We start from the raw sequence: 22,653 nt of genomic DNA, 5'->3' as shown, positions 1-22,653 counted from the left end.
GACATTGTTTTACTTAAATTTGAATTTTTATAATATCCAGCAAGGTCTGACAGCTTCCCTTTGATTTGTAAGTTGTGAACCTGTGCGCCCTCTCTCACTCTCTAGACGCACACTCGGACATAAAAACCTGTTAATTAGGTGACATCATTTCCGGTGCACAGAGAGTGCGATCAAGGCACACCCGAGCCTTTAATACACGTACCTCTAGTTTTATAATGAGGACATCAGATTGTTTTTTTAGACACAATTGAATTAAAAAACAAATATCTGTTATCTGTCAATATATATATGTTGCCTTTTACTTATTGATATATAGACAAGTATTAGAGTACCTCTAGACCTACGACTGCAACTACTACTATAAATATCAGTCCACTTCCAATACCGTATTTTTGAGCCTGTGATTGGTTGGTGTTTGTGAGCCATTGAATGGTCAAAGAGTCGACCACTTAAAAGAGCTCAACACATAAGCAGGATCAGTTTCATAAGCGTTGTCGGCTACACTTCACCTGTGAAGGTGGAGAAAGAAAGAATCCACCACGTCACCGGACGGCCAATTATGAAGCAGCTAGATTTTCTCAGCCGCCACAAAGGTGGCCGATCATCTTTCAGCCTCTAAAGGTCACCTGGTGCTGAGTGACAGGACACCTTATGTATGGATGCTAATTCTGTATGCTTCTCCAAAGAGCATACAAGACAGTGTGTCAGAGAGGCAGCAGATGATCATGATAAGTCGCTACCTTTTTGTATCGTACTACACTGAAGAGCTTAATGCTGTTTAACGTGATCTGTGTGTACCTGAGACGTGTTTATGGATTAAACATTAATGTGAGACTGTGAAACAGGCTCATAGAAATCCAGCATTAACATAAAAAGAAAGATAAAGTTTCAGAATATGCAGAATATAAGACATTTATTATCAGTTCAGCATGTAAGATCAAATTTTCAGCTCCACTAAAACCAACGTGACATTTTGTTTTGTATATTTATCTTAACAAGTGGACTTCGTAGTCGCCTGTGAAGGACTGTATCATCAGCATAAAGAGTATAGCTGCTGGTGTAATGCAATTTATGGAACAAGATCTGGGACTGAACGACAGACGTTCGCTGACATGTTGAACTTCCTCTCAGTATGTGTTTCTGTTTCTCCCTCCAGTCCCCTGAACCCTGCTCCCGCTGCTCCTGTGCTTCCACCAAAGACAAAGTGAAAGACAAAGACCAAGAAAGCAGGAAGAAGATTCGTAAGATCTTCTTTGGCACTCGCACACACAAACAGATAACCCAGATCGCCCACGAGCTGAAGCGCACCGTCTACTCCGGTACGCCCATGACCATCTTATCCAGCAGAGATCACACCTGTGTCAACCCGGAGGTGGCGCCTCACGCCAACCGTAATGAACGCTGCAAAGACCTGCTGGAGGCCAAAGATGTGAGGATGAACACTTACAAACACACATTCACATACTGAAGATAAAATTTGCATCAAGACAAAACCATAAAGAGGCAAATCTCGGTCACATCATTCTCACCATTCTGCTTTTATAACGGACAGCAAACTGAATTATTAATTTAACTCTTCAGCTAAATAATTTCTCTGTCTTAAACATGATAATGAAGTCTTTTTGTTTGTTTGTACATTTAATAAAAGCACAAAAGATGTTTGCTAAGTAAAGCTATGGCCTGGAGCGAGGGCAAATAAATTGGCTTAACTTTCCAGCTGTTAGGTCTGCGGCTGGCCCGAATGCTTGAAGCTTCCATCGTTGCCATGGTAATCGACCGCAAAGATCATTATTCGATTTTTTCTTTTCCTTTTTAACCCCTCCAAAATAATTGAAAATAATTAGCTTATTGAAATAATAACCCAACTTCAATCATTGTAGTGACTTCTAAACAAACTAATATATCTAAATAACGCACTGAGGTGTGGACGTGTGAACAAGTTTCGGACGTGTGTTTTGGGATTGAAATAAATCCATGTCCATTTCTTTGTCGACATTCAAACAAGTTCATCAAAGGCAGATTTCAATGTCCCTTATATATTGCATCGATGTTTCCATTCATCAAACATAAAGCAAGCTGAACCGACCAGGCACGACGCCCTGACGGTAACAGAAGACTCGGTCAAAAGCTGTTTGCCTCTGCATACACACACCTGCTCCTCATCAAGGAGGGATTACCTATTCGCACTCCTAACATGATGCTCCACCTGGTGTTCGGTATCGGAGCAGCATGATAACACACAGTCACCGTGTTAAACATAAAACAAACAAAAAACTACATCATGGCTCCAACAGAAGGAGACTGAAACTGACCAAGAGCGAGACATGGAGCTCCTCCTGTCCATGGATGAGGATGGAGACGCATCCGACGGAGAAGCGACTGTCACTACAAAGAGTGGTGGAGGCGAAATGTGGACCGTTATCTGCAGCTGGCAACTGTAGCCAAGCTCTTGCTCTGCATCTCTGCAACTCCAACCCCTTCGGAGCGCATTTTTTTCGCAAACCCCTTTAAATACAATCAATTTTCTGCTGCTGAAGCTTTGACACCCAAATCAGGGTATTTGGGACAGCCCGAATAAAGTCCATAATTTTCTTGATAAATTAATCAATTTTTTGATGAAAAAAAATGTCAGAAAATGGTGATATTTTATACCTGAAGCCTGAGATGACGTCCTCAAATTCTTGTTTGTCCACAGCCCAAATTGGAAAGTGTTGAAACCCCCCCCCCCACTGAAAATGGCTTGTATCAACAAATCTGACCTTTTCTTTCTGAGAAAATTATTCAAACCGATGAATTATTTACCAAAATGTTGGCGACTAATTTTGAAGTACACAAATATAAAAAGAATGAACCATTTTGACTCAAAATGAACTCTTCCTGACCTGAACTGGACTCCTTTGAACAGGATTCACCACCGTCCAGCGGTGACAAACCAAAACCTTCTGACACACACAGAAAACATTTATCCACAGATTACGCTAACGACAGAAAGAAATCATGAAACAGACCCAAACTTTTATCACAACTTTTTGATCCCAGTAAATTTAGCTTCCTTAAGTTTTTCAGTCACCCTGTGAAACAAACCCTAAACAGACGAGACAAAACTCCTTCGACAAAGTCGCCTCAGAGCAGCAATTATCCTGCTACAATATCCACAATTGGTCCAGCAGGCTCTTTTTGACACACTGAAATGTCAAGAGCCATTGAGGGAGCCTTTATTTAGAGACATGAGACATTTGCAACCCCCCATACTGTCCTCAAGTTGAGGCGCCTACTGTAATGAGGACAATTACGCTGTCATTGGAGGTGTTTGCCTCCCATGGCAATTGTCTCACTTTGTCATATGGCCGAGTCATAACCCCTCTTTGGAGTGGGTGTTACTGATGCTTTGTGTCTTCATCACCTTAGGGTCTAGTCTAGCCAGTGTCAGGTTACTGTGCTGTATGGACACAGTGATTTATGTAAAGAAAGGAACATCATTCAGTCTGAACCACAGACTGTATAGATTATGGACGTAGCCACCACGACGTCACCAATTGGTTTGCCTCTTTGAAGCCTCGAGTTCAGCAATGTCACCATCAGCATGTTGGTTTTCTGGAGCCAGAAGTGACCATATGAGGAGCTAGCAACGCCAACTTGCTACAGTCGATATAGCGTCTGATTTATTTGCTCGTGTTTCCCACAAAATAAGATTCTATTTATGACGATAGCTGACTGGTGGTGTGAATCTATCAGACTGAAGAAGCTGTAAACATGTTTATTTCTGCTGTAAAGTTTAACATGGGGCTCTATGGGGACCGACTCACTTTTGGAGCAAGCCTCAAGTGGACACTGGAGGAACTGCAGTTTTTGGCACCTCCACGTTGACTTTCCAGCCCTGGAGGTCGCTGCTTGGTCGAAACACCTGCTTCATTTAATCTGCGCTGTAACCTGTCCTTTCCTAACTGTGGCTGCACTGCTTTAATCCCCCCACCCCCATTTTCCCTGAGCAGACAGGGTTCAGTGTCTAAGTGTCTAAGCTTAGCATACCATTGTCTGGAGGTTACTGAGTCCACCCGTGTACAGTCTTCATGTGCGACAGTGTCACCTCCAGCTGTTGGACTCATAAAGAACAGGGTGGGTCATCTAAAGCAGACACCTGTTTGACAGAGTAATTGGGGCTCGGTACATGAGATGCTGCTTCGTGACACGTCTTTTACGTTCAGTGTATGAGTGTCAGGACATGTTAAACATTACAATAGCTGCAACACCTGATCACAGGCAGCCTCTGTAATACTGTATGTCTCCTCTGGTTCAACTGGAAACCAGAGTGAGGACAGTTAAACAGCCCAGTAATAGAAGAAAAATAGGTGATTCTGAACTTACTGTCAGTATTAATTTAGCCAAATAAATAGGAAGTAAGAACTAAGATTTTGAAGGCGGGTATTAAACCAAATCTGCTGTTAGTTTATAGATTTTATTGATTTTCAACGCGCTTTCGTACAATTTCTATATATATATGTATTTTTATTTTTCACGTTTTTGATTCCACAAACATTAACAAAGAATATAAAACATGTTGCGTTACCAAAAATTAACCCCCCTTTGCGACTCATTCCACGTGTGTGTTTTATCATCAGGACGGCGTGTCGCCTGCTGTACGTCTACCTTTGAATGTATCGACTCTGACGTCATTGCAGAGCCTCGTTTACGGCCCATAATCTGTAACTCTGCAGCCTGATAACAGGACTGACAGACGCAGTATAACCTTTACATTTCTTTATGATGCTAACAGTCTGACAGTGAACTGAGCAGAGGCAGACAGTATTAGGCACAGCTGTTTCCATGACAACAATACAACACAGGCTCTTAGTCCCACCAGTGTTGTGGAGCTGTGTTTAGCTCATTATATCCGCTACATGCATTTTGCAGCGACAAAATTTCTATGATGTGTCGTTGCAATTAAACAACTCTGCAGAGATGTGTGCTCCAAATGAACAGTCGTTCGCCCGCTCTCCTCGTTGAGGAAGAGCACTGAAACTGTGACAGGAGTCACAGGACATCAATCACACGTGAAGTCGTCACAGCTACTCCTTACAAAATTAAATTATTCCGGATTACCTTGTAACCTGTTTGTAATGTGGGTTGTCTGTTTTCCGGACATCAACTTTTAACTTTGTCACTTTGGGCTTTTTAAAAATGTAAGCAGCATTTTTACTATTTTCTGCATATATCAGCAGTGTTATTATTCTTTTAAAAATGTGTATATTTCAGGGCAGGTCATGCCGCTTCTACCACGGTGTGCAGAGGATGCGGGACCAGTCCATCCTACAGCGGGTCCACGGACTCCATCACGCCTGGGACATCGAGGACCTGGTCACACTGGGCAAACGGCTCCGCTCGTGCTCCTACTATGCTGCCCGTGAACTCATGGAGGACGCCTTAATCATCTTCTGCCCATATAACTACCTGCTGGACCCGATGATCAGACAGAGTGTGAGTCGAGTTTGGAGAAGAAGGTGGAGGAATTGTGGACGATTTCAGTCGAGTTTAAAGATTATTCTCCGCCTCTCCTCTTCCTCTCTTGCTTCTTCATTTTCACCAGATGGAAATCGACCTGGCCGGCCAGATCTTGGTGCTGGACGAGGCCCACAACATCGAGGACTGTGCGAGGGAGAGCGCCAGCTACACTTTAGACAACAAAAGTTTGCAGACGTCCAGGGACGAGCTGGACGGGATGGTCAGCAACAACATCAGACGCTCCAAACACGAGCCGCTCAGGAACTTCTGCTACAGCCTCATCAAGTAAGAGATTCAGTGACTTTATATTTGTTATCTGTTGTGCTCATAATGTGAGCAGATATGTACTCAGATAGCTTTTCTTTGTTTATGGTGAAGCTGGATCCAGGAGAGCCAAAGCCTGATGTCAGAACGGGGATATGAGAGCGCCTGTAAAGTCTGGAGTGGGAAGGATATAGTGGGAATCTTTCACAGCCTCGGCATCACTCCTGATACCTTCGACATTCTGAAGGTACAACAAATGTCTTTACAATCGTGTTGACTGAGAATCCCAGAGTTCTTGTGTGGTGATATTTAGACGTCCTGTAAGAGTCTGTTTCTCACATACAGTATGTTTGCTTCTGTGTGACAGCAAAACTTAGCTGCCGTGTTGGAGAAAGAGGAGCGTGTTGGTGTGATTAATGGTAAAGAGGATATGGTTCAAGTCCCAACCATCAGCTCAGCTACCTCCACCGTCCTCAAAAGCCTCTTTGTGGTGCTCGACTTCCTCTTCAGAGACAACTGCAGGTTAGAAATGCTACAAAGTCCTGCCACTTCTTCAGATCGACCATCGTACATTGTATGAAACTGACTGGCCACTGATTTGTTCCCTGTGTGTCTGCAGGTTTGCTGAAGATTACCGCGTGGCTCTGCAGAGGAGCTACGCCTGGACGAACCAGGTCGCGCCTGATGTCCCTGATGCGCAGGGCTTTTTCGTTCGGCCTCGCCAAAGACAACGGCAGAGCATGCGAGTGAAGGCAGAAGTCCTGACGCTCAGCTTCTGGTGCCTTAACCCCGCTGTGGTGAGAGGTTAGACGTGGCAGAGGCAGCCATGTAGGCCACACTGATCTACTGTATAACTAAAGTCTGAGACTCTGTCAAACCCCTTATATGAGATATTTTAATTAGATATTAATTATCCCTGTGTCTGTGTCTGCAGGCCTTCTCTGACCTGAGTGGGTCGGTGCACAGCATTGTGCTGACATCAGGCACTCTGTCACCCATGGGCTCCTTCTCCTCTGAACTGGGGGTTAAATTCTCCATCCAGCTGGAGGCAAACCACGTCATCAACAAGTCCCAGGTCAGTAGGTTTACCCAAGCAGCTGTTGCTCTTTCTGACATGTGCATTACTCTGCAGTTGGATTAATAGTGACATATGACACAAAGTTCCCATGAAATGTCCGGCAGAGTGCTGTTTGATTCCACATGTTGACATGTTTCCTTTCAAAACATAATGCTGGGGAGGAATTGCATGTAATTTTAAAATACACAATCACAAATAGAAGTATATATTTTAAATATTTGTACAGAGGATGTGCAGAATTTGAAATAACATCAGTGAGGCGAACAGTGTGGAGAGTGGGAGCATACTCAAAGGGGTTGGTGAGCATGGGATGCTAGCTCATTGGTCCTTTGCTTTGGTTGGTACAGGTAGAGTTTATCGCCACGGCAGAGGGACTTAAAAATGATAGGCACAGTTTTATTGGATGCAGAAAACACCGTAAGTGCGGAACTAGTTCTAAACATTTATGCATATACTTTAAGTTTTTCTGGAAATACCAAACTCTGAAACAGAATAAAATATACATACAAAACCATGTTTAGTCATTGTTGGGTCATATAGTGGCCTATAGGTGACTATCAATGGAACATATATGGGTCTCATTTCAACCCCAAAGTGTTCTGAAAGCTTCATCTCAGAAAAAGATGTATGATTATCGGCATCAGTCTTCAGAGGTTAATCTGTGTTGGGAAATCGAGCTGCTTCTGTGTCAGAGGGTAGAAGTCTGTTATCTATACTAAAGGTGAATCTTCTTCTGGAAATCTGAGACTGAATCTGTCTCAGTGCCACTTCTGTCCAGCAGATGTCACAGTCTGACCGTGTGATTGCAGTGAAACTCAGCTAAAGCAAATGTGGTGTTTTTACTTTGCTAGACTCAGAAGGGAAGTGAGGAGGGATACTAGAATAATTCAAAGGATTTATAATCTGGGTTTTACAGTCTCGGTACAGGAAATCTTTTGCAACAATCATGGTGGTAATATAACTTGAAATTATAATTTGTTAGAGATATAATTAAGAATGTTTCAGATTAGGTCACAGATTATATGAAGACTGTAGAAGCCGGACAAACAACCCTTCACAGTTTAGATTCTGAATTCATCCAGCAGAGCACATGAGAGCTAAATACTGGTTTTAAAATGCTCATGCTCATGGTTGGATCTTTGATGATTATATATTAAATTAATTATATTGTTGATATGCACTTACATGTCTTCTCCCTTCCTCAGGTTTGGGTGGGCACTATTGGTGCAGGACCCCAAGGCAGAAAACTCTGTGCCACTTTCCAACACGCTGAAACGTACGCCTTCCAGGACGAGGTGGGCGCCCTCCTGCTCCACGTCTGCCAGGTCGTGGCTAAAGGGGTGCTCTGCTTCCTGCCTTCTTACAAGGTAAATACATGACTACAGCATAGTCTACTGAAACATACAGAAGCCCTAACTGGACCCTGGACATGCATCCATACATTTTATTTACTTCAATTTTCCATGATAACAAGTAACTTCTGGTTGTTTTCTTGAGCTCTCGACTGATTTATCCCGTTATCTCGAGTTTTTCTTTTCCTATATTTAAGTGTGTGTTTTGCTGAGTGGAAGTGGCTACGGCGGCTCCACCTGCCGATCTCTAATGTGCAGCTCTGGCTCCAAAAGACATCACCAGTGCAAGATGGCAGTGCCCGTCACAGGGGCTATTTTGGCTTCAGTTTTGTACAATGAGTGTAGACGGAGACGCGTCGTCCATCTTTATATACAGTCACTGGTCTCTGCCTGCACGCCACATGCAAACTAAAAAGCTTGACCCAGGAGGAGCACAGAGAGAGACAATTATTGAAGATGAATTCAGTGTAAACATGTCCCATTAATGTTGATCTTTTACTTTTAAAGAAAGAATAACCGAGAGAGGATCGAGATGGAATAACAAAAATCATACGAGACACAGAATAAATAAAAATAAATGTAAGTGAGTCATTATGAAATAGAAACGTACATGATTAAACATGAAAAAGAAGTATCCCAAAATTAACATTTGAAGGTATAAAGTGGTAATATATATTGGAGGGGTTTTGTTCTGCACCACCTGAATAAGTAGTTTTATTAACTTTGGTGATTGCATCATGGATATAAAATAATTAGATGCTTAATTCTTGGTTTTGCATTTAAATTTAAACTTCAAACACTGAAGAGATGGTGGATTGTTTGTGGTCTGAACATTAACTTTTCACCACTTGGAGGCGCTGGACACCACAACATAAACTGGAGTCATGTCTTCGCTTTAGTTCTTTAAAGGTATTTCTTTAAACTTGTACTCTGCAAAACCGGTTTTCAAAGCTTCGTCTGGATTCCAGCAGATCGCACTGCTAAGAGGCAGCTGTCGGCGGTGTCGTATGTTACAATAGATCAGGACTAATCAATAGAGGTACTTGTCAAGTACTTGTTAAATGGCGTCATCCTCACAGAACTGTATCCTCTTTCAGTTAATGAGGGCGCCTCTGAGAGCGCACTCATAGACACTTTGTCCCCCTTTGTTTGTTATGCGTTTTTGTTCATGAATAATTAATGTCCACCGGAGCTCAGTTGTCACTTTAGCTTACTGAGGGTCAAGTGGATTTTCATTTATCATTGTGTGTTTGTCCACATTGCACATGTTACTTCAATTAGCAATTTTGGTCGGTGGACATACTTACTGTGGGAAAAGGAGCAGATGTAAGTTTAAATTAAAAAGCACTTTGTTTATTTACTAGTAGTGTTTAAAGAATCAAAGGAACACATACGTGTTATGGCAAACATAACAGTCCACGGAAAGCAAGAAAACATCCAACCTCACAAAATCTTACTGCCATGGAAGACCAGTTTTGCACGTGTAAAAATTGCATACCTTAAATTTAGTTTGAGCACTATCAATCAATTAATCAATGTTGTTTTTAATCTATATGACGCCAAATCAGAACAGAACTTATCTCATCATTTATGGAGCAAGTCTAAACCTTACTCTTTGTGATACTCCAATATAATGTGGTGGTTATAATGACTGTTGTTCACCACCTTCATCAGTTGCAATGTGCATGGATTTTGATTAAGATAGCTTTCAAAGGTCACATTTTCCTTTATTCACCGGAAAAAAGGGAAGAGAAATGTGTGAAAATGTTTTAATGGACCAGACATAGTGTTTTCTGCTTCCCAATATCATTTATAATCTCAGAACCCTTCAGATTAATCGTATGTCCTCTCTGGGGTCGTCTACATCCCATCATGTACACATCATAAACAGTAAAAAATTAGAATGTTACGTATTCTTTTCCCCAAATGGTCACCTTTACAGAGAAGATTGCTCCTCAAACATCCCATAATTGTCAGGCTGTAATCATGACTTTTTAACTTCTGAATCACCTCTCTGGCCGTTTCATTCAACTCTCTCCTGCTGTTTCAACTAGAAATATATAATGTCATGGAGGCCAGCAACCACTGACATACTGCGTCTTACTGCGATGAGTAATATCTTGTTAAGAGCACACATTGTATTCTTACAAACATTGGACATTCACGGTTGTGTTTTGCCCTTGGCAAATTTTGTTTTTGCCTTTGGGGTATTTACGTGGTTCGTGTTCAACTTGTATTTCAGCGTGTCACATGCAGTGATCATCGGTTTGATTCTATGCAGTCCTTGTTCGCTTGCTATCCAGTTGCCTCCTCAAGCAGCTGATGACACTGTGAGGAGAAGCTAAGACCCTGGGCCTCGTTGTTTTCTCATTTTACCTTCCTTTTTGTCAGCCTGCGCCGCCAGCCGAGGAGCGACTGTAAGCTGTGGGATGTTTTTTTATTATTGATAGCCATGTAGGAGTCTTCTATCTCTCTCTCTACGCTCAAGCATTAATATTTAATCTGCAGTCAGCTCTTAAAGATGAGGAGATGAGGGGATATGAAGGGCTGGGGTATTAATTGGAGCCCGTGGAGGCCTCGTTGGTGCCGCTGAGTCCCGTCTGCCCTGTGATGTGTGTGTGTTTGTGTGTGTGCGGGCAACACAGGGAGGATAGGTCATCTGCAGACGTCCCTGTTCACTGTGTCTAGTGATGACTATCAGCCCCTCATACAATTGGCTCTGTGATAAAGAGAGAGCAGTGAGGCAAACAGGTCTGCAGGTTCTAGGAGGTGTACCTCAAGGCTCTGTTTTCGGCCCACACATAAACACACACGGTTACGATTTTGGTTGTCAAAGGTTACTGTGAGAACAGTTTAACTCACTTAAATGTCTAATAGGATAGAAATGAAGAAGTACATTTTGCACCCAAAAGGTCAAAGGTCAACTTCACTTTCAAATCACAGTTTCCTGCTAAGACACATTTTCGACCTGTATTCCCATCCCATTCCTTTAAACGAGATATCTCAAGATCACCGGGAAGAAATATCTTGAAAATTGGCTCGAACATCCGCTTGGATTCACGGATGAACTGACAAGATTTTTGTGGTTAAATGTCATTGTCACCTCACATCAGGATGCGCATGCGCTGGCAACACCTGGCTGGAAATGTATTACATCAGGTTCATCTTTATTTAACTGATCGTGGATGGAGTCGATAATGGGCGCCATCCATGAAGGATTAGTGGACGTTCTCCCCTCACCTTGCGTACCTGTTCGTCCCGCTGCTGCGAGAAGGTTTGATTACTCTTTCAGTCGTAATCCGACGTGTCAAAATTAGCTCTGTATATTTCTATCACGAGGCTTTGATTTCCCAGCATTGCTTTGGTGCACTGCAGTTGAATGAGTGCAAACAAAACTGAAGAGCATGTTGGGCACCAGCACACCGCTCAATAAATGTCTTTTTTAAGATACACGGACACACAAAGCACGCCTGTAATCATGGTCTCACACACACATTTTCCCAGAGAGCCTCACTGTGGTTTTGTAGCACTTTAGCCTCAACAGCCCCCCAGTTAATGCCCATTAAAACCACAGAGGGCCCTGCCGTCTGGTCCCAGCTGCCAAAGAGAAGGACCAAAGCTGCAGTGAAGAGAGGGCGACTGATGGTTTATGAAAAAAAGGAGGGTTTTGCAGAGGTGAAAAGATGGCGGGGAATACAAGATGCTTTTAAAGGAGATTGAGATAAGGGCCATTAGGTGATGTCGCCTCGCTGTCTGTGTGAAGACACACCCAGCGCTGGCGCCTGTGCTCCGCAGAGCATGTGTCAAATCAAAGTCAAAGCGGACTGCAGGGTGAACACCCACCAGCACGCACCGTCCTCGGCTGCAGCTCAGGGGCATCTGAGGCACCAATCACACAGCTCCAGGACTGCTGGAGTGAGACTCTCTCTGTCTGTGTTTGGAAGAATATTACATTCATGGGTCAATTTGCCCAGTGTAGCATATCCCTCCCGATTATCTTAAGAGCTGAGGTGATGTTTTATATGAGCTTTTACAGTGGAAACTTCGGGGTTACTGCTGTTTCACTAAGCTGGGGCTTTTTTTGGGAGGCTTAGAGTTTCGGACTGAAGGAAAACAGGTCAGATGTAGCTGCAGCGTTCGGCTTGTTCTGTTTCAGTACACTGCAGCACCAATATGTGGCTGCTAGTGTGTTAGAAATACAATTAAACAAAAGCATATATTAAATCTAAAAACCTCCAGAGTCCAAAATGATTTCTTGATGATAGCTTTTTTGTCCGATCAGCACGAGTCCAAAGCCCAGTTTAGTAAACAATGACACAAAACAGAGATACATGTGATTTTGCCACCCTGTCTATCAGTCATCAGAACATTTCAGACACAATACAACCTTTTTTTTGTATTTGTCTTTTCATGAAATTTCTCGAAAATAAGAAAAATATAGTATCTGACCAGCAGTGTCCTTTAAACTCTTAGGTTTTTCCGATTTAGCGCTGACCAATAAATATTTTTTTCATACTAATAAAAACAAATATAATACACACTTTGCAAAAGACTTCCTGAAACTTGATGTGTAAGATAAATTATTTTATTTGTGCTGACCTTGCGTTTACACACAGCATGCAATAGGGGTGGGAACCACAGGGTAACTCACAATACGATTCGATACGCGATACGTGGCCCGCAATAACGATATCATGATACAGCAATTCTGTGATAATCGCTATATTGCAAGACAATCATATAATGATACAGCATGATATCTGATTAACTGAAGGCAAAGTGCAGGATTCATGTTTGTTTTTTTTACTGCAATTCGGCTCATACTGAGATGAAACAATGTTTTCAGTCTGTAAATTAAATTCACAGAACTATAGATCAAATTAGTATTGAGATTTGAAAGTGTCGTCTCTTAACCGCTGCCTGAAATTATCCCACTGTCGTCTTCTTCTTTTATCCTGCTGTCAATTTCTTCTTCTGCCAATTAATTTCCGTTCACATTAAGCCACCGCGAGGAGTCATGAAGTAGTGAAGCGGTGAGTCAGAATCGCAGGGAAAATCAGTTTAGAGCGCCGCATATGTGCAAATTAAAATATCGATATTTGGTGCAGACTATTGATAACTGTATTGCAGGAGTCAGGACGATGATATATTGCTGTATTTGGTCCCCTAGCATGCAAAACATTGACCTATCAGATGGATCACTGGATAAATGGACCATGCATTCACTACATTTTAACAATCAAATAAAGCCCCAGCAAGCTGTCGGCTAACAACAAATTAGTTGTGCCTGCGAGGTTAGCTGGCCGAGGAAGCAGAGAAGAGAAATTGAGGACAATTATTTTGGATTCAACAAAAACATTTGATTTTCTTATATCTTCTGTCCAACACTAACATCAACAGTTTAATGCATTTAATTCACATTTTATTGCATTTTGCCGAGAGATGTAACAATTATCACCCGCTATAATATCCGCTCTAGAGAAGTGATACTTGTATTCACACATACTGTATCTTTGCACATAGTGTAGAGAGTGAAATATTGTGATAAATAAATAATAATATTCTGATAGGTGTGAGATGTGTTAATGTCTCAAAGTATACATCTTACTGTGTATTTTAGTGAAAATTAGAAGAGTTGTATCAGTGGCCGTCTTCGTCTCTGGGCAGCAGCAGTGTTTCTGCAGCGCTCCGTTGTCACCGGCGGTGTGGCTGGGATGTGTAGAGCAGACGACAGGGGAAGGGTGGCAGGCCAGAGGTGGCAGGTGGCTTCTTGCCACCAGTCTTGGCGTGATGGTTGCTGTGATATTTTGGGGCTGAATAATTTACACCGCAACAACACGTCTCCCCTCGCCACTGCGAAATGTGGCTCCTGGCTGCATGTTTCATTAATGCCGTCGCCTCCAGACCCCTTCCATAATTCAGCAGGCACTAGAGAAGCTGCGATGTGTCGCCACACAGCTCACTGACACCGGGGACACGGGGAAGGAGATAGAGAGAGAGAGGCCGGATGCAGAGGAGGTGAAAGATGGGGAGATAGTACGGGGGAAAGAGAGGGGAAGTGTAAAAGTGCGAGAAAGACTACAGTTCACTGCTTCTAGCTACTTGTTTCACCACCCTGTCCCAATTGGCAGAAAGGCCTGGCCCACTTTACCGTGTTGCTGGCAGAGGCTGAACATTGCACCTACCATGCCTAGAAAGGGCAATAAATTATTCACACTTTGTTGTGCCCTCTTATGTGCTAAATACTGCTCATTCCCATTTATGATGCCCAGGATCCCTAACTGTGCTCCTTCAGGATGTCTTGTTAAAGTCTGAAAGTGGTGGGCAACAAATATATTTACTTTGACTTCACAACTTCCCTGTCTTTTGAGGACAAGTAGGATAATAGTTTAGAAGTACAAGGAAACCCTATAGCGTAAAGGTAACATTAAAGGAGAGGACAACTGGGCTTTGCTGCATGTGCCACAAATACAACAGCCTCAAACAGCGTAGGTTATAGTCTATATAGTCCTATTTAATCTATTGAAAGAAATAATGGACAAAATATAAGTAACATTTAAGAGTCTTAATACGTTGGTAATATAGATATATTTTAGATTAACAAAAATTAAACTTAAGTTTTAGCTGCAACTAACATTATTTCCATTTTCATTCCATCTGCCAATTATTTTTATGATTATTTAAGTTTCAGTATCATTAAACATTTTGTCTTTAAATTGACCATAAATGTTCATCACAAATTCCCAGACCTCAAAGTTGCATCTTCAAATTTCTTCTTTTGTCCAACATACCGTCCAAAACACAAAGACTTTTCATTTAGTAACATTTTTGACAAAGAAAAGCAGCAAATTCTCACATATAAGAAGCTGGAAACAACAAATGTTTGACATTGATGCTTGAAAATGACTGAAACGATTGATTATCAGAATTGTTGTTTAATTAATGCAGCTCTTTTTCTAACATGTAATTTGTTGTGCTTTAAGTATCTTGCATTAATAAAAACACGTACTTACTAATTGTAATGCTGTTCGTCATGCAGTGAAATAACTGCATTTTCTTGGCCTGTTTTCTGTGTTTTTTCCTTTAAATTATACAAACAGATGTGTGAATTGAGCCTTCAGATGGAAACTTCTTAGCCCGGCCCAGTCTGCCCACTAAACAGCAGGTCTCTGTCAGATGTTGTACCTAAATAATTCATGAAGGTGCTCATGTATGTAACATTTGTGTCTGTAATTTCTGTGCTGAGTGTCTAACACTCGCATGGCTGAAAGCCTTTGCTGAAGGTGCTAAAGATCCGTTTGACTGCACAGTGAAACGCTTCACACCTGCATCCTCGCCGTTTGAATCAGACCAGACCTGTGACTTACGTGGTCTACATCTACATCTACAACAGTCTGAAGCAATAAAAGTAACACCTGTAATGGGATGCAAATTACTATTACAGTTTACTCATGATTTGTTCCTGTGTTGTTGCTGGTGCACTTATACTACGCCCTCTGCCCATAAGTCTGTTGTTTAAGATTGTGGACTTCAGACAAATTATACTGTCTAAGGCTTTAAGTGGCCATGATGTGGAAAACCAGGAAGACCAGTGTGTGAACAATCAGTTGTCTGCACAGTGACAGACATTAATCCCACATCGGGGCTTCTGCTGAACAAAGCAAGTTACTTGATCGGAGTCTGTAACCTTCCTCCTACTCTCGGTTGAGGTCTCTAAATATGAATGTATGAATGGGTCTAATATAGAAGTGTTAGGCCAACTGATGATGCCATTGTCCAGCGCAGATTGCTGATAGGCATCAACTTAGTTTTACAATCAAACCTTGTGATTTCAAACCTGATAGGGCGTTAGGGTACAACTTCCTACCCTTTCAGCAATGTTGTGTTAGGTTACTTTTAAAAGTAACTCGTTAGTTTACTGCATTACCTCCTGAGAAAAGTAACGGGTTAGATTACTTTTGCGTGACCAAAAATGAAAGCCCCTTTGCGTCTCTTTCCACATGTGTGTTATATCTTCAGGACGGCGTGTCGCCTGCTGTACGTCTACCTTTGAATGTATCGACTCTTCGTCATTGCATCGCCTCGTTTACGGCCCATAATCTGTAACTCTGCAGCCTGATAACAGGACTGACAGACGCAGTATAACCTTTACAGCTCTTTATGATGCTAACAGTCTGACAGTGAACTGGGCAGAGACAGACAGTATTAGGCACAGCTGTTTCCATGACAACAATACAACACAGGCTCTCAGTCCCACCAGTGTTGTGGAGCTGTGTTTAGCTGCAGATGCTTCTTCACGTTTGAAGTCGAGCTCTTCACAGCTGACGAGCACTTCTCCTCCAGACACAGCTTACATTTCACCGTCATGTTGTTCTCGTCCCTTTCACCCAAACATTCAGAATAATGTGTCCACAAAGTAAACGCTGTCCTCTCTGACAGCTCGCTAGCTGAATTAGCTAGCTAAACCTGCGCACTGACACAGCTGTGTTTACCTTCTGCTGGTACGCAGACCTTCTTCTTGTGGCGACAAAAGGAAAAGAGAAATATGGTGATTTTTTTTCCAGTAATAGATTACATTTGAGAAAGTAACAAAACAGATTGCTTGACTTGCAGAACTAAAGCGTTACTCGTTACAGCAAGAAAAGTAATGCGAGTATATCCGAACGGATAACTTTGAAAAGCGTTCCCAACTCCGCCTGTAAGAGCCTAACTGATGCTTTGGTGTTGGAAATCTTTGCTTATCATGTTCTGCTCACAATGAAGACCCTCCAGGCCATCAAAGATGAAAAACTTGTGTCAGATTTGCAGCAGTAGGTTTCAGGTTGATAGACAGGTAGACCAATCATTTGATTAACAGGTGGTAACCAAGTTAACGCAAACATATAGCAAGGATGAACTGGCAACCTCTTGCAAGCGTCCAATTCTGCAGGTCCTCCAACTCCTTTCTGTGGAGGAGTTTTGCCTACTCGTCAGGCAGATAGTTGAGAGCGTAGATGGATATCTACAACGGATATAACACATACATCTTTAACACTGCTGCTGCTTTATGAGGCTGAATGATCTTTTGAATAAGTTAGTGTTGGGCACAAGACGATGGCTGACAGTCATCAGCAATCCTAACATGATTCGATAGCTGTAGCCGTCTGTGCACGGCTTTGCACCTTTTTTATTCAGTTCAGCGCCAAACAAAACTCCTATATCAGGCATACTGAGTCTTATAATTTACTTGACTCCTTTTTAATACCTTTGTTTGCCATTCGTGTTGTGAGAACATCCGATTTCCACACTGTCCATGTAAGAAACTGGGCGTCCTGCTCTCTTTAGGCTACCTAAAACACACAGCAAAAGAGATCTGTGGTTGGTTTGTGTAGTCTGCCTTTCTACTATACTGATGCAACCCTGTCTCAATTATTTTCGTCAGTGAGGGCATTTCGCTCCATAATCTTGTCCTCGTGGAATCGGCTCCTTTCCAAGTGCAGCCTGGCAGATAATGGCTGTTTTGTTTAGTGGTAGATCTGCCTAAAGTACATAACATGAATTATTCATCCTGCGCTAAGGATTGCACTGGAAAGCAATTGAAGGACAAACAGTTTTCTGAGTTGAAGATGCACGTAAGGGGGGTCCTTGTCGATGTAACACTGCATATTCAGTGAATGTGCCATGTTTTATTGATGCACGCGTCCTGCCCTCACTTGCTTTAGGAGGCAACGACCTGACGAAATCTTCCCCATGCTTCATTTCACCGCCGTCACACTGGCATGCAAGAAACTATCAACGCTCTCAAACTGTCTCAGTTCCCTGTCTGCTTTTGATGTTTTCCTCTGTTCTGCACAAAACCCGCTGAGAACGTTTCTGTTTGGGAAACTTGAGTTTGCTTTTCACGCAGGTGAGCAGAACCGGTGCACTATTAAGGACAAGATGTTGTTAAATACTACCCACCTTTCTCCATCTGGTGGCACCATCTGCGTTCGGCTCAGGCTTTACGAGTCGACACAATATCACCATGTTGGGAAGTTTTCTGCTGACTCCGAGAAGAACTTCTACTTGACCCTTCTAACACGTTTCCAATCCAGTGAAGCTGCTCTTTGATTGTGAAGCCATGCTTATTCAAGGATATAATCTGCACGGCACAGACAGTGGAGCCATGCTAGGATGAGGGCTTTTAGATCAATGTGCCTCCCCCGAGAGCTGCTGACTTTTTGCACCAACAATAGTGCAGGAACAGTGATTTTATTACAGAGGGGGTTTAAAGCCATCAGCTTTCTGCACAGTGCAAGTAAAGAAAAGAAATCCAAGCTGTTTCAGGACACGGGGGCAGACGTCGGGTAGCTAAATACTTCCTGTTCTTTGTTGTAAGCTTTGTGTTTCATACTGGCTCATAATGTGTTTCAATGCTGTTCCCCACAGTTACTTGGCATACAGTTTTTACACACAGCTACATCCTTGAACAGCATTTCCCTGGATGTATTGTTTTTTTCCTAAGGCCTGTTAGCATGTAATACTTGATTCACAATCCTCCCAAACATCACAGAAATCCATCACAGCAGCTTTCAATTGATACAAATTCAAAATAAGCAAGGACGGGAGCCAAATATGAAATAAAAAATACTCTCGGGTCCATCTAAACGTTTAGCACAGCGTTCTTGAGGCTAAGATGAAGTCTTTCCGAATATATTTGTATTTTAAAAACTGTAAAATGTTTCATGAAGTGGGTTTATAAATAAATGATCCATCCACACTTGTGACAACTTCTTAAGCCAACGGTTGAGTGCAACAGTAAATTTTAAAAATAGAAAGATTAAAGCTTTATTTATTTATTCATGGTAAATGACCTCTTGTGGTCCACCTGCATTACATTCAGGGCCCGCCAGAGGGTCACGGCACACACTGTGGTAACGAGTGGCTTTGGGTAATTAAGAAATGGTAAATAGAGCTGCAACATACGACTATTTCGATAGTCTATGGTCATCGATTATTGAAACGATCAGCTTTAAATGTAGTTGGAGGTTCTTTTAAGTGTGTTCTAACAAATAATAAAGATGATAAATATGAGTTCTTCATTCAAAAATATGTTTTTTAATAAACTTTGCTGCTGCTAGAGATACAAAAAAGAAAAATCCAACGTCAAGTTTTTGTCCGTTTAAAACCAACGACCAAGTGCTGAAAGACTAAATACATAAGTCCAACGTGTCTTCTCTCCAAGCGCTCGCACGACATGCTCCCATGATAAACAAGGTCCCCTTTACAGATCCTGCAAGCGATCCTTTTCTCTGCAGCGCTGAGGCTTTACAAGTTTTAGGACATGATGGTGTTGCATCGGACGCCGCCATTTTGCTACGTTTTGTTTACCTGTTGCTTCCTGGTCGCTGATTTGCATGTGCAGCTCTCAGCAGAGATGGTAAAGATGCGAGATGGCTCACCCCTCAGCAACTCAGCCAAACAGAACGAAGTTATGTCCGCGCAGCATGAAAAACATGCACGATGATGTAACCAGCTAATTATCAACAGTTAAATTCGTTTCAAATTTTTCCTCAATTTTTGCCAACAATGACGACTAATCTTTTCAGCCCCAACTGTTAATAATCTTTAATAAAGTTTGCTCTTAAAAGTTGCTACATTGCTTTGGACCCACTTCACATAAGTTGTTGATCAAAGTTCTCAGAAAGGAAAGCTTTAGTTTGAAGATGTTTTCATTTTAAACCTTCATTCAGCTCCTTTTGTAGCACCTTTGATGAGAGCCTTCTGTAATAGAGAACAATCCTATAGAAGCTGCTTTTTCTCCGCCATGTTGTAGAGTCACTCCCAGGACTCTGATTCTATGTGATCAACTGTTTCCAATAAAAACACAGCACACATCTGTATTTATCATGGTGCCTCCTGTGATCTGATCAGATGCTGGACAAGCTGCGGGACCGATGGATCAACACGGGTCTCTGGGACAAGCTGGAGCTGAAGAAAACTGTGATCACAGAGCCTCGCGGAGGAGCCAAGGGAGACTTTGACGAGCTGCTTCATACGTACTACGATGCCATCAAGTACTGTGAGGAAAGAGGTGAGACTGGTTAACCTTATATGATCTAGTCTAGCCCTTACCCATAGAGTGATGATGGTGCTCCTGCTTCTGGGTTAATATATATACTGCATGTGTTTGCTTTGTTGTAGATGGTGCACTGCTGATTGCTGTCTGCAGGGGTAAGGTCAGTGAAGGCCTAGACTTCACAGATGACAATGCCAGAGCCGTGATCACCATTGGAATTCCTTTCCCAAACATCAAAGATCTCCAGGTAAGTGAAATGTCTCCAGTCCATCCACACAGAGTGAACTAACCGCTGAGCTGCAGAGTCTGTAGCCGCTTTCCCACTGGTCAAAAAACCCACTAAGACCCACGAACATCCGGCTTTTTTGCTTAGTGGGAAAGGCAACAATCAGACCTGGGTAGGATGACTGCAGCAGACCCGGGTAATTATCGCTTCGGCTCCGATCGGCATTGATGAGAACACAAAACCCGTGTCGACACGCTAATCTTCGCCCCCTTTCCGGCGCGATGCTATGCTCCGTCGGTAACTTCTGCGACTCCTCGTCTTCTCAGCTACAAACTCCGCCCATCTCCGTCCGAGCAGCGCTCGAACATCGTTTCAAATTTGTCGGCGCCAAGTTTGATGACCAGACTGAATGAGTAATAGATAGAATAAAGACCTAACCACCATAACATCTTCACTGGTTACTAACCCTGTCTCCGGCGGGTTTGTGACGTCAGACGGTGATGCAGCAGAAGGAGAATGACAGGAGGATACTTCACTGGCAATGGGAAAAGAGACAACGGGCATCTATAAGCGGGTTGTCCAGGGTGGAAAGGGGTATGTGTGTCACCTGCCTCAGACTGTAAATAAACGCGACTGCTGCTGCTGCTGCTGCTGTCGCACACAATGTCAGCTGGATGATCAAGGCTTTCAGTTAAGTGAGGGGCTTTTCCGTGAGTGTAGTCCTGTTATCAGCGGCACTCCTCCCGGTGCTGCATAACGCTGTGGCCACATAAACAGACCGTTAACGGAGCAGTCTGCCGCGGGGTGTTTACTTTAAGCAGCTACATGTGCAGCGCACACACGCCGTGAGGTTGTGTGTGCCAACAGGAAGTAGGAGACGGTGAGTTACTGTTACTGCGCATGTCATGCTGATTAACACCGTTATTGATTATATGATATGATAGATGACACACCACATAAGTAACACAACTGCAGCCCACAAGTCTATTGTGGTGTTTATATTTTATTAAGAAACGTGTCGCTCCACCTGAACTCTTTTTCATGCGGGTGTCGCTGAAACAATTAAAGTGTTTTGCTGTTTTTAGATTCAAGCTGCTGCCTGTGAAAAAAAAAAGTTCCTTCATTACTTGAAACGCTTTCCTGTTGTTGATAAAAACTGGTATCATGCTAAAAATCATTGTCTGTGAAATGTCCATGTGTTCATTGTTTTTGGCCGAAAGCCAAATTGTGGATCCCATGAAAACAAAAATATACCTCACAGATATACTCCTGCACGCGCACACACACACACACACACACCCAAATAAGAGCGTCTCTTTTTGGTGATCCGTAAAAAAAAATCCCAGAGCGATGTTGCTGTGTCTGCCCCGTCCTTAGCAGATAAAGTTGACCTTTAAGTTTGACTCTCTCCCCGCCTCCCTCCTCTCCTCCCCTTTACTCCTCCACGTCCTGCTGTCAGGGCACGACGGAGCTTTCACTAACCTGATCTGTCAGTGTGGGCAGACGTGTGGGTGATTGAAGCTTCCCAGACCCTTTCACCTTAGCCGAAGCTGTCAGCTCTACCACTGTCAGCTCGCAGGACTTTGCTTCCTCTTCTCCATCAGATGTGTTCTTTCATTTTCTGCTTTGTTTCAGCACCGATGTTGTAGGATATGTTTGTTACCTTCTTTTAACATTTAGCTTCTGACAGCTTTAACGATCAAAGTGCGTTCACAGTCCACGTAAGATCGTGCCTATCTAATGGAATCCACCAGTATTCTCTGTGTTTAAGTGATGACTCTGAAAAACACTGGTCAGCTGTTCTGGGAAATAACTGAGACATGATTCATATGAGAGGTCTTCAAGCTCTGCATGTTTAGAGACAGAGCAACACGTATTTGTTTTGTTTTTTTATTGCGGGATATGCTTTCCAATTTCAGGTTCATTTTGTTTCAGTAAAATTCCCGGAGCACAAAAGTAATCCTGCCGCTGAAAGTAGTCCCAACACATGCACTGTTTGCTCCTGTTAGAGGTGCGTTTGTTGAGGGCAGCTGTTTTAGAAATTGAAAAACACATTGTTGGTTTGATTTATTGATTTTTTAACACTGCCTTTAATTAGTTTGTTGTTTTGGTTATAGCACTGGATAGCCTGGCATCGCTGGGCCAATTCTCAATGTTAATCATTCTTGGACCTCTCACTGCACTTTTGATTTCGGAG

The 22,653-nt window shown here is 42.6% G+C and overlaps 1 protein-coding gene across 1 annotated transcript in view; it reads left to right on the top strand.

The window, feature by feature from the left end:
* brip1 (BRCA1 interacting helicase 1) overlaps positions 1–22,653 on the top strand; it is a 42,923-nt gene that overhangs the window by 6,878 nt on the left and 13,392 nt on the right. Inside the window, exons 6-15 of the mRNA XM_069676620.1 lie at positions 1,157–1,429; positions 5,254–5,475; positions 5,585–5,784; positions 5,878–6,010; positions 6,131–6,285; positions 6,383–6,560; positions 6,698–6,838; positions 8,047–8,208; positions 20,086–20,245; positions 20,356–20,477. Coding sequence (XP_069532721.1) covers positions 1,157–1,429; positions 5,254–5,475; positions 5,585–5,784; positions 5,878–6,010; positions 6,131–6,285; positions 6,383–6,560; positions 6,698–6,838; positions 8,047–8,208; positions 20,086–20,245; positions 20,356–20,477 — 1,746 coding nt within the window. The remainder of the gene's footprint in view (positions 1–1,156; positions 1,430–5,253; positions 5,476–5,584; positions 5,785–5,877; positions 6,011–6,130; positions 6,286–6,382; positions 6,561–6,697; positions 6,839–8,046; positions 8,209–20,085; positions 20,246–20,355; positions 20,478–22,653) is intronic.

The sequence above is a fragment of the Semicossyphus pulcher genome, unplaced genomic scaffold, assembly GCF_022749685.1.
Source record: "Semicossyphus pulcher isolate SPU_LCO1_2020_fin unplaced genomic scaffold, fSemPul1.0.p SCAF_26, whole genome shotgun sequence".
In the NCBI taxonomy this organism is placed as follows: domain Eukaryota; kingdom Metazoa; phylum Chordata; class Actinopteri; order Labriformes; family Labridae; genus Semicossyphus; species Semicossyphus pulcher.
This window is presented reverse-complemented; position numbering and strand designations above follow the sequence as displayed.